The following is a 12,271-nucleotide window of genomic DNA, read 5'->3' as shown; positions in this document are numbered from 1 at the left end:
TGGGCTGCTGCCGCAGGAAGGTAGCAGCTGTAGTTGGACGAGCAGAGGGTGGTCAAAAAAACCTCGCGCGGCGACCTGGAGAAAGTAGTGAGGAAATGCTCTTGTTGGGCAGTCGGCGCGCACGGTGTGCACTGACGTCAATGTTGGACAACCTGCGCTCATAACTCGATTTCATACACAAGCCTTCGGTCTGGTCTGGGTTGACACTACTGCAATTAGCGGTTTAAGGTCCTGGATTCGATTCCCGGGGAGACCCCCAATTTAGTCAGGAGCGCGAGTTAATGGCTAGCTGCTGAGATGTGGAGTTGAGGTCACAGTTGATGGACCAGATTCGCACGCTGGATTGGTGGCGATTGCCGAACCCTCAGTCTCTTCGGATGTTCGGGTGAATGGATGAGGAGGGGTCCCTGAAGGCTGGATCCGCCGCCTTGGACTTACAGTTCGTATGGCGAAGACAGTGTGGTAGTGGTGGATGGTGCTGTAAGGTGATAAATCGTAGAACTGACAATGTGATAAAGCGGCCCAGAAGCCTCCCACTCTGTAACATTACATTACATTACAAGCCTTCGGACGGAGTTTAACACGAGCGCATTACAGCGGAAAAACTTAGATAGCCAGTGTAAGCTGCCCTTGCTCAGATATTAGTCCCTTCCAAATGGAGTGCCCCGATACCCATGAAACCGTCGGAAATTATGTTTCACTGTAACATAACCAACACTTCCAAGTGAGAGGCAACTTGTCCTGGGTCGTGTTGCTGGACAAGCCGTAAAAGCGATCGGCATTGTACCGGCAACAACGACTCATTCGGCAATGTACCGGCAACAACGACAAATTCAACGGCATGCAGCCAGGTGCAACCCTGCGGCGATTGAACCCTTACGATGTCATGCTCATCAGCGTATGAAGTTCCTACCTACCCACACGCCCTTACGTGAAGGCGAAAGAAATTAAGATTACTCCTGCTCCGCTTTCGCACTGTCAGCGGCGACGCCAAGTCAGAACAGGTTAAGAAACACACATTGTCCACCACAATTAGCCCACCACGTTTACGTCATGTCCGAAATCGCCGTCGACTCCCAGCGGCACATGGACAAAACTCGACGGCCCGATGGGCTTGCGTGGAAATGGTGCGCTTCCAAAACCGCGCGCCATGCCGCCCACGCGTTCCAGACAGCGCAGGATCACCACAACCGAAATGCGGTGGGAAACAGCAGTTGCCATCGTTCCGTGGTGCATTTGTCTTTGCCATTTCAGCTTGCTTAACAGTCGCAAAGGAGGGGGCGTCTAGCAGGTAGAAATGGCAACAAGGAATGAGGCGGCATGGAGGAGCTTACGCCAAGGCCATCTCCCGACCTTCGAAATCACAGGCCCAAATCTTGCCATTCCCACACTGCACGTCCGTCTCTGCCGTCCGCAGTAATTAAACAGAATAATAGGAATCAAGGTTGAATTTGCGTACTGGTGCCCTACCCAACCTCTATCAGCAACCCAACGCATAAGGAAGCGTGCATCACAATATGCATGCCAGATGCAAACCCAACAATACTTGCACCCAATCCCGAAACCGCAGCATTGAAAAATTAGCTACCGCCTCGCACGTGTAACAGAGTGCGATAAATTGTATACATTTCCGCGTGCCAGTAAGTCTAAGTTTTCAACGCAATGCAGAATCCGTCGTAACTTCAGAATTTCAATGCAACGCGCGCCAGTCATTAGTAACCTAGTAGGGTGCAGGGCGTTCATAAGCTCCTGTCCGGCTGATTGGGTAATTCCGGTCTGGGCCACCCCGCCCGCTGCTCTCATAACCGCCTGGCGGATAGCTGCTGCCGCCGCGCTCTCCTCCACTACGGCCTGCGGGCGCCGTGGAAGGTGGCGTACGACCAGATGCGCCGTAACCTCCGCCAGCTCCTGTGCCGCCCGACTTGTAGTTGCCACCGCCGGGCTCATATCCGTACCCACGGTCGTAACTTCTGTCGTGGCCTTTATCGTATCCACTGCCACCACCAGGCCCACCACCACGTTCGTAACCACCACCGCTACCCTCGTACCTCCGATCGTTAATTACATCCCGCCCACCGCTGGGCCCTCGAGTGCCTGCATAAGGCGCGTCGCGAGGTGCGAACGCAAATTCACGGTCGCGACCACCGTAGGGCTCCTTTGACGGCGGGACATACCCTGGCTCCCGGCGGCCCCCATCATAGCCACCAGCATCGTATCGCCCGCCCCTGCCGCCGCCATCCACATCGTACCCTCCTGTCGAGACAAGAGGCGAACAATATGCAGACGTGATACACCAACAAGCTAAGCAACGTACAAAAGGGCCCCGAAGGCGAGCTCAGCAATCCAGCACGTCCTTTCTAAGGGTTATAGGGAGGCATTTGCAGCCTTCATATGCCATGAGGCACACTGGAAATCCAAGTCGTCCTTTCAACCACGACCAACAAACAAGATGCTTGCGGTAAGAGTATGGCACGCACCTGGCCGACCGCCGCCGCCACCGCCGCCCGGATACTCGGCCCTGCCGCCGCCGTACTTGTCAGGGTACCGGTCATCATAACTACCAGCGCTACGCGGAGGAGGCTCGCGCGAGCTGTAGCCGCCTGTTGGTGGATAGTTGCCGCCACTACGCGAGCTGTAGCCACCGCTGGGCCCATACCCTGGGCCATCTCGACCGGCGTAGCTGGGCGGATCGCGCGAAACGTAACCTGGGTCGCGAGGGTTGTAGCTCGCACCGGGTCCATCGCGGCTGTAGCCACCAGGGTCACGACCTCCTTCACGCGGTGCAAATCCGCCCCCGTCGTAGCGGCCACTGGCAGGCCCATCGTAGCCACCTAGCAACAGACATCATGCAAGTATTTCCCGAACACCGTGAACAGGGCTGCTGGTATGCACGCGCCTGCCTTGCACAACATCCGAAAGATTGCGAGGTTATTTATCTGAACAAAGGGCAGTAACGTGCTGACGACATGCCCTCAACCAGAATGTAAAAGACTTAAATCCATAAATAGGATAACTCACCTACGCGAGGCCCGGGGCTCCGAGCGCCGCCATACTTGTCCGGGTAACGATCATCGTACCCGGCGCTGCTACCACCTCGACCGCCCTCGTATGATCCAGGGTGATACCGGTCGTCGTGCCAACTGCCACGGCCGCGTTCCCCGCGGCCGTAACCGGGGTCATCATACCCACTCCCAGGACGCTCGGAGCGGTGATGAGAGATTCCACCGCCGTAGCTAGGATCGCCACGATCCTCTTCCTATTCGACGAACAGCATTTTTGGCAAAATCTTAGCACAGCAACCATATTGATAGCTAGGCGCTCTCAGATAAAGGACAGAAACGAGATATAGACAGCATTTAACGCACCGGGACGCCTTAGGAGGAGTACAACCCCAGCAAGTTCACATTCCGCTGGCCTCTGCACTCACCAGCGGCACACAGCGTAGCTCGCCTCCTTCCAGACGCATGCCATCCAGTCGCTCGATAGCCTTGCGCCGCTCCTCTGAGGATGTCCACTCGCCCACGCTGCACACCACGGCATAAAATCAAGCACGCATACGGCACAGGGGAAAAGGTTCGCACAACCGTTCCAAGAAAACATGCGTACTCACCATACCGATGCGGCTGTCTATGAGTTGCAAAATTGTTGGTTGATGTGTGTGCTAAGGCCCATTGCAGCTTTCGAAGCATGCAAGTAGCTCCTCCCGTCGCTTCCCGATACGGTTATGTAAAATCACGGAAGTCGGCTGCTCTGAGCTGCTTCCCACCCAACATATTACCAGGTGCGCCTACCTAGTACAATCTGCCTGACGACCAGAGCACCAAGACAACATTAATTACGGAGTCACGTAAAGAAATGGGACGGGCGGCACGTGGCGCAAGTCCCATCCAATGGTAAATATTTGTTTAGAACCACACTTGAACCACCATTAAGAATGCTGTCACAGCTTCGCGGCGGCCCTGCTATCATAGAAACTGCTACCACCAATGCCTCCACCCAAGGAGGGATAAATAGAAGTCTCAAGGAGTACACCACCGGACCGTGCTGGCCGACGCCGTTATTCCAACTCAAATGAAAAACATCTGGGCCCAGGCCCGGAGACACGTGCGTGCGCAAGGACTTGAAGCCCACGAATCCACAAACCAGAGGCGGCGAAAGCTGGGGCCGAAGTAAGCCTTGGCCGTCCCGGCTGCGCTAAGGCCAGTGCAAAGCAAAGGCTGGGCAGGCGATGGAGATAGACCCAAGAGTACAAACCCACATTCCAACAGGCGAACCTGACATAGGTGTGTGTGCGGTTAGTCAATGTGCCCAAGATCAGCCCGCTGTGTCGCTGCTTTTGCACCAAAAAAAGCCAGCTGGACTCAAGAAAGAGGTCCCCATGAACATAGCGGATGGAACCTCTGCAAAAGCCCCGTGACAGTACCCGTATCCAGGGCGCTCCACATTCGCATAGGTGGGTTGTGCGGCAGTAGTATTGCGCAAGAAGTCCTTCAGCTCTCTGCACGCATGGCGGTTGGGTTGTGCATGAAAGTTATGTAAGGGTTGGACAGGATCAAGTAGAGGGAAGCTCCTTAGCGAGGAGCAAGGCAATTGATCACAGTTGCGTAACCCATCTCGGGGTTTGGCGCCTACTATGCTTGCACCGTGTTCAAGTAATGCACGCGTGGGTGATGCGGGGAGGCCAAAAGCCCCAGAAAAATAACCTTGTGGAAGACGCACCTCCAGGTGTAATGCGTTGGCAGTCCCGATATTGTGACGCGGAAACCCTTGCTCTTCGGGCCGGGTGGTTTGTCAAAATGTGGCCTATCGTTGCTATATGGACGCGGCGGAATGTAACGGCCATGGCCAGGATCCCGGTCACGGGGTGGCCCACGGTCAGCCTTTTCGTCTGGGTTCAACGCTTTATTGACTTTGACCTCCTTGCCCCTGACCGTGACGCCGTTCATCTGCAGATAAGCAAATGCAACCTTCTTATCCAAACTGGCAGGGCAATGCGACAGAAAACTGAAACAATAAGTTGTCCTCACCCGCTTGATAGCATATTCATATGCATCGTCGTCCGCAAACGTGACGAACGCATAGCCCTTTGAGCGCTGGGTCTCATGGTCCATCACCAGCTGCACGTTGAGCACCTTTCCCGCACGCGAAAATACTTCCGCAATGTCCTCCTTGGTTGCAGAGAATTCCAAGCCACCAACATAAATCTTGTTGTGATAACCAGTGTCGCCACGCGGATAATCTCTGGAAGAATAATCCCGTGGTGGAAAGTCCTTAGCATAGTCCTTTGTTGGTAGGTACTCTTTTAAAGGAGGATCTCTATCTCTGTCACGATCCCTATCACGGTCGCGGTCGCGGTCACGGTCACGGTCGTCCCTGCCGTCACCTTTGGAAACAGAATTTGGCTCCCGTTCACGGTGTTCTGCTCTGTCCGACATTATAACAAGTTATGCTTGCAAAATACTCAAACGTAAGGTGTCGACTGCCTAAGTAGTGTGGACAGGAAGGGATATAGTGCCACAGCCCTGTTCTTGCGTCCGATCGTACGCAGTTGTACTGCCGGATAACCACAATACCCAAGACCCGCGGCCACAGGAAAGATGAGAAACGATAAGAATACGAAACCAAATAATGTAGCGCCCTGCAATAAATTTCCGGCAACATGAATTAAGAAGCGCGGGTAAACGGCAGCAAGTTGCAACGCCGGACAGACAGTTAGCGGAACTTCTTTTTTTATCACACTTCGGAGTTGAGAGTACCAGCACCTCAACGTGTGAGAGAAAAGTTGGCATAAATGTCGAAAAGGGGGGGGACGGAACAGGCGCTTGCCATAGCTAAGGGCAAGAAAATCCGCGCTGCAGAGGTGTGAATGGCATGAATTGACGTTCGGCTGATAATGCTGTCCGCATCCCTATCAACTTCAAGGATTGGTTGTCATGAATGACCCGAGGGCCAATAGGAGAGGTTTTTACTTTGTCCGCTGCAAACCTCCGCAGGACGTGCTGAAGAAGGTCAAAGCCTTGGCGGCAGAACTTAAAGGCAACAACGAAATTGAAAAGTAAGCCGCCATCGCGTTCGTCAAACCCTAGCGCTGCGCGCACACCAAGCACGCGGCGCAAAAACAAACTCATACCCCTAATGACTCCATTTTCCCCTTCCTCGTATCCCCGCGACGCGGCCTCGTTTCTGTACTTGCTTACCTATCTTCGACTACCCTGATTCCAACCCCCATTTTCCGGCGGCTTTCCCCAAACTCCCCGCCGGCGAAACGGCAGGACCCTGGGCGAATTGAAACTGCCGTACAACTGCCGCGAGGTTGGTTAATACAAAATTACGCGGGCAGGGAATGAGATTCGGTGAGGAAGCGGATCCGGAAGGAACCCGGACGGGGCAGGGACGCGTGCTGCGCTCTTGATGAACCCTTACACTAGCGCATGCAAGTGGCAGATAGAAAGCCTCCATAGTGGCAGATAGAAAGCCTTCGTTCGTTCTGTTTGATCTACGGCGCCAGCTTATCACATACCTACTCACGGAGTACTCCTGCGTCCGAATGCACACAGTGTAACACACGTATCCTTCAATTGCATGCACACGTGCACGTACACACCTCGGCTCAGGACCACACTGTCCGTCGTTCGCATACTGCGCTTCAAAAAGCCCACGCAAAGTATCGCCGGGTTATTGCCGTTCCTAACGTTAATCGACGCCGCTTCTTAGGCGGTTGGGATGGCAAGTGCTGTCGGATGCGATGTGAAAGATGCCGAAGCTCTCATTGCTGGTTTGGGGCCGTGTTGCCAACTGGCATGGCCATGGGTTGTTTTCCCTGACATTGCAGGTGGTGGACAAGGACACGGACGAGGTACTGGCGGAGATCGAGACGGCCATCTACGCAGTGGCTGCCAGTATCATGGATGGGGAGGGCTTTAGCTTTGATATACCCTCCCGAGCCAAGGGGAACCAGGTGGGGTAGCGGGGCTGTGATCCGCGCTGGTTGCCGTAGAGACGGCCTGATCTGGTGTCAGGGGAAAATTGGGCCCCAGGGCCAGTGCTGCTGGGGATGGCCTGGTTGATGTTGTCTGTCCAATCTTGTTGGGTTTAACGCCGCCCAGGGAGGTGAGCGGGGGAGATGCGTATGTGTGGGCAGGCTCCGGCGTCACCGCATTTCACCGCGCATCACGTTCCGAGGCCGTGTGGAGATGTCCCACCTGCAGATGTACGTCCCCGAGCTGGACCGAATCGTGCTACGGGATACGGTGTCCAAGAGGCCTTTCGCAAACACCGCCACTTGCAGGTGCGGCCGCGCAGGGACGGGGACGGCAGTTGAAGAGGGGAACGTAAAGCCTGTCTTGTGCCTTCCTGCTGAACTGTTCATGCTGCGGGGGGGGTCTCTTTCCGATACGGGTTCCCGGCCCTGAGCCCACTGCCCATCTAACCCTTCACGTCCCGCGCGACATCTGCAAAGGGGTAATATAACCTGTTACTCGTCGCCATGTTCAATTCGTCGCCATGTTCCTTGCACATCGCGGGGAGACCCATCTCCTCCCGTTCCTCGCCACCGCTTTGTACTCCGGCAGTTGGTGCTGCGCGGCGTCGGCATGAAGGCCTTTCGGCCTTCGCATGGATTTCTTTTCCCTCCGCTGTTCAGTGGTTCGCCTTACTCCCCTCTCCTGCTTGCTCGTCTTCATTGCCCGCATAGATTGCCTCTCACGACCCGTCCGAATATCGCCACCACCAACCTCCCTCCACCACCCGCGCCCCCACAACCCCCCCACAACCACACACGCGGCACCCGCAGGAAGGCCGCCATCACCGCCCGCATCCTCAGCCTGGTCCACGAGCTGGTGGGCAAGAGGATTCACGTCACCAAGCGTGACCTTTTCTACACGGACGTAAAGCTGTTCGAGGTGCGGAACCTGACCTGACTCCGACTCCTGACTAACGTTTCCCTCCCCATTTCGCCTGCGCGTCCTCCTTCTCGTCGCTCCTTGGCGCCTCGAGCAGGTGATTGTTCCTTGGAGACGATCTATATGTGTTGTAGCCCCGGATGCACAGAAGCGTGCAGATACGGCCCTCCTTGGTGGCTGTGTCCGTGACCCCATACCCCCACTTTTCCACCCGACCACCCGCTGCCGCCACTACCACCCCCGCAGGACCAGTCCCAGTCGGATGCGGTCCTGGATGACCTGGCGTGTATGCTGGGTTGCACCCGCTCTAGTCTGAACGGTGCGTATGGGGGGAGGAGGTTTGGGTGGAGGAAGAGAGGTGGGTGCAAGGAGGGGCATGGCTACGTGCACAGATGTGGACCGTTGTTGGTCGGTTGGGTAGTGCATCCGGGTCGTACGATGAATGGAATCTGCTTTTTCAGAGGTACCGTGAACATTCATCCATGCATCATTCATGACTTGATTTGTTCGTCATCGTCGTCATCGTCGTTGTTGTTGTTATCGTTGTTGTTCCCTGTTGTTCCCTGTTGCAGTGGTGGCTTCCGAGAAGGGGGTGGTGGTGGGTCGACTGAGTTTCCGGGAGGACGGAGACTTCATCGACTGTCAGAGAATGGGAGTGGGGGGGAAAGCCATTCCGCCAAATATTGACAAGGTAGGAGGGCCCTGATCGCTCGGGGTTCAGGCGGGTTGTATGGGGTTTTGTTTGGTATTGGCTTACGACGTTGGGATGTAGGAAGCGGTGAGGATACACACGAGCAATCTTATTGAGGGAAGTAGCCAAGCACGTGGGCTGTGTATGCTGTGCTTGTATATTGAGGAGTGTGTGCCGTCTTTGGAGGAACGCGTGGCGTTGTGTAGATTATGTGAGTGGGGGAGGGGGGTCCACAGGTTGCTGGGCTGGTGTGGGTGGGCGTCAGTTTCCGTACCCCACCTGTCGCTTCCCTTTCCTTTCCCATCCGTCGAATCGGTTGTCTTTCCTTTCTAGAAGCTTCAACACCGGCCCTCTTTTTCCCTTTCCAGCCGCACCACACACGAGCGGCACACGGACGCACGCGCACATGCGTACACCCCCTTGACGGAGTCCGGGGCGCGAGGCCACACGAATGTGCAGTAATGCACTGCCAGCTGGCCAGCTGGTTCCCACCACGAGTCTGGAGCCCACTGTAACCACCACACGCACACACACACACATGCACACACACACGCACATGCACACGCACACAGACGTAAACAGTCATGGTTCCCCCGTTGCACTTCACATGTGATTGTTGCATTGAACAGAGACATACATACACACGCATAACACGACATAACACGCTCCACACGTACATGCACACCTGCACACTTGCGCACAGGTCTCGGACATTTCCTCGGATGCCGCCTTCATCTTGCTGGTGGAGAAGGATGCCGCCTTCATGCGGCTGGCTGAGGACCGCTTCTACAACACCTACCCGTGCATCATCCTCACCGCCAAGGGGCAACCGGATGTGGCTACAAGGTGTGCGAGGTGTTGTCCACTAATGTGAACATATGAGCGTGTGGCTGGGGGGAAAGGTTGCCCGCTGGTAAGGGGGGGCCCCGGTGGAGATGGAGGCAGATAGGCCTAGGGGTTTCACCGGAGTTGGTGAAGCTAATGGCAGGAAGGGGAGAAGGCGGTGAGCTGGGTGAGGTGGAGGGAGGAGGGGGCTTCACCACCTATGCGGACCCAGATCGCCAACTGCTGTGGCAGGCTTCTTACTCTTTCCCATCCACTTTTCTCACCTCTGCTCTCTTCCCACACCCCGTTGTTGGCCACAGATGTGGGGGCCTTGAAAGCAAGTCATGTCCTTTCGCTTATCCGTTCGTCTGTATGTCCGTTCTGTTCGTCCGGTCTATTGTCCCACCCACCGTATAGACATTCGTCACGTCACCGTACACGTCACCATCACCGTGCCGTACATGCAGCAATTCGTTGCACCCGACCCGAATTGTTTCTGTTGGGACACCGCAGGTTGTTTTTGAAGCGCCTGAAGAGCACCCTCAAGATCCCCGTACTGGCACTCGTCGATTCGGATCCGTACGGCCTCAAGATCTTGTCCGTATACATGAAGGTACGACGTGAAGGTGGTGCTGTTGCAGTCTTGCTGCCGGCCTAACTGCGACTGCTGTTGCAGCTCTGCTCCATCCCGGTGTCTAGTGCTACTACTGTACGCCCGTTATCGCTGCTCTACTGGTGTTATGTAATAACCAGTTGCCGCCGCAGTAGCAGCAGCAGCAGTAACAGCTGCTACAGGTGACCTGCAGCTCCCAAGTCCCCAGCACAGGCCGGGTTCTCCCTCATGGCAGCCCGCAATCTGCCGCAAGAGCCCCGAAAGCCACTCCGCCACCGCGGCACACACTGCGGCACGTGTGAACCCTGCACGACTACCCCGTACACGCGGTAACAGATACACGCATTACAATGCACGCAAGCTGTTCTGTTCCTCCAAAGACGCACGCGTGCTCACTTCCACCCCATTCTCGGAGTTTTCCTTTGCCGCCACTCCCTTCCCGGGCCCCCACGGCACACACGCCATGTCCTGTTGCACCATGCCGCTGTCTGGTTATCCCCAAATCTTCTTCTTCTTAGAAACCTGACTTTTGCGCTTCCTACCCTGACCCGTCGTACAGGGTAGCATGAACATGTCGTACGACTCGTCCAACCTGACCACACCAGATATCAAGTGGTTGGGTGTGCGCCCCTCGGACCTGGACCGCTTCAACATTCCGCAGCAGTGCCGACTGCCCATGACGGAGGAGGATATCAAGACGGGACGGAGGCTGGTGGGTTCGCGTGGCTGAGTGGTGTGCACGAACAGAGTCATGTGTCAAGGTTTTTTTACCCGGTCTAGCACTCGCTGTTAACCCGGAAACAAGATCAGGAATAAGAAGGTTAAGGGAAAAGCGTTTGGGGGTAGTGCAGTAGGGCTGGGACTGGAAGAGGGAGAGGGAGAAGAAGCGGCGGGAGGGTGCGTGGGCGCAGGAAGGGAGGGGCGAGGAGAGGAGGAAGGAGGTTTAGGGTTTTGGGGAAACGCAGAGGAGCTCCGAAACTGCACATTGATTTCGCTGTGATGATGACGGAGCTTTGAACATTCCACCACCACACAGCCGCGGTCATTTTTTCCCCCGTGCCTGCATGTTCGCCTGCCTGCTTCTTTGCTTTCCGGCCCCTTCTCATCTCCCACGTCTCGCGAAAACATCCGTCTCCGTGCATCCCACATAACTCGACCCCGTCCACCGCTTTCACCCCTTAAAAAATATATCTGCTGCGCTGTGCGATATCGTATGTTGCATCGTACGCTGCCCGCTGTACTTCAGTTGGAAGAAGACTTCATCCGTGCCAACCCTGAATGGGTGAAGGAGCTGGAGCTGATGTTGGCCACCAAGGTGAAGGCTGAGATCCAGGCCTTGTCGTCTTTCGGTTTCCAGTACCTCACGCAAGTCTACCTGCCGCTGAAGCTGCAGGAGGGCGACTGGGTTTGAGACCTTCAAACGTATAGCATTGTTGTGAAAGCCAATTCCCCGAGAACTGCCTCGCACAGACAGACTGCTTTAGCAGGGCGACAATTAGCTTGAGACATCGTATCGTGGTGCAGATCGAGATCCTGGATCTCGTATCCTGGATCCCGTGGGTTACCTGTAGGGAAGGGAGTCTCGGATGTAGCCCATGATCCTGAATCTGTGCCCTGAATCCTGGGATCTAGGTTACTGAGAGGCCTTAGGTCGGTTAAGGCCTCTATTTTTATCTTGTACATGAACGAATGGTGTTGTTGCTATTCATTGAAAGAGTATAACGGGCCAAGAAGGAGCAGCCATGTCAACAGGTTGACTAACTAGTCCTGCAAACGATAAGTTGTGCACCGTCATGAATAATTAAAAATCCAGGGAGGTGTAAAAACACTGGCGACCCTGGCCCCCCGCTCACCTTCCTAACCTATCCCTCGTTGCACTCTGTAACGGCCCCCGCTGTGCATACAGCTTCCTGGCGCCCTCTCCGTACACATCCCGTACACATCCCGTACACATCCCTCGCAATATAGGCACACACTGGGAGGGTGTAGTGAGGCGCATGGCCATTATCGAACATCGACACAACAGTTCGTACGCACATCGCAGGTCAGCACAATCACCGTTACCGTTACTGCCGCCATCTCATCAAATCCTCCCCCCAAATCCTCCCCTCACATCCGTCTATCACCACCATTATTGTCGAAATCAAGACCCAAACCTCGTTTTTGGATGTGCCAAAAATGAACCGGGAAAAAACTGGAGACATGAAACGAAACACCTAAACCCAAAACCTAGCTCTGGCT

The 12,271-nt window shown here is 55.3% G+C and overlaps 2 protein-coding genes across 2 annotated transcripts; one reads left to right on the top strand and one right to left on the bottom strand.

Annotated features, from left to right (window-relative positions):
- Positions 1-1,720: 1,720 nt before the first annotated feature.
- On the bottom strand, positions 1,721-5,435 carry VOLCADRAFT_120471 (uncharacterized protein; the record flags this gene model as incomplete). Its single annotated transcript, XM_002947327.1, has 7 exons — positions 1,721-2,253; positions 2,478-2,705; positions 3,019-3,199; positions 3,428-3,524; positions 4,424-4,498; positions 4,720-4,946; positions 5,028-5,435. The coding sequence occupies 7 exons, from the start codon at positions 5,433-5,435 to the stop codon at positions 1,721-1,723; spliced, it is 1,749 nt and encodes a 582-aa protein (XP_002947373.1).
- A 184-nt stretch (positions 5,436-5,619) lies between these two features.
- Positions 5,620-11,864, top strand: VOLCADRAFT_103453 (uncharacterized protein). Its single transcript, XM_002947461.1, has 12 exons — positions 5,620-5,860; positions 5,994-6,055; positions 6,273-6,312; positions 6,833-6,958; positions 7,209-7,288; positions 7,793-7,901; positions 8,148-8,220; positions 8,474-8,592; positions 9,296-9,438; positions 9,931-10,030; positions 10,590-10,742; positions 11,277-11,864. The coding sequence occupies exons 1-12, from the start codon at positions 5,792-5,794 to the stop codon at positions 11,439-11,441; spliced, it is 1,239 nt and encodes a 412-aa protein (XP_002947507.1). The 5' UTR covers positions 5,620-5,791; the 3' UTR covers positions 11,442-11,864.
- Positions 11,865-12,271: the final 407 nt, after the last annotated feature.

This window comes from Volvox carteri (assembly GCF_000143455.1).
Source record: "Volvox carteri f. nagariensis unplaced genomic scaffold VOLCAscaffold_6, whole genome shotgun sequence".
NCBI lineage: Eukaryota > Viridiplantae > Chlorophyta > Chlorophyceae > Chlamydomonadales > Volvocaceae > Volvox > Volvox carteri.
The sequence above is the reverse complement of the archived record's forward strand: the minus strand, read 5'-3'. Positions and strand labels throughout refer to the sequence as shown.

Coding starts and splice junctions, on each gene's coding strand:
- VOLCADRAFT_103453 (XM_002947461.1), top strand. CDS start 5,792: ATGTCGAAAAGGGGGGGGACGGAACAGGCGCTTGCCATAGCTAAGGGC. Junction 5,861..5,993: donor AGAAAATCCGCGCTGCAGAG/GTGTGAATGGCA, acceptor AAACCTCCGCAG/GACGTGCTGAAGAAGGTCAA. Junction 8,221..8,473: donor CACCCGCTCTAGTCTGAACG/GTGCGTATGGGG, acceptor TCCCTGTTGCAG/TGGTGGCTTCCGAGAAGGGG.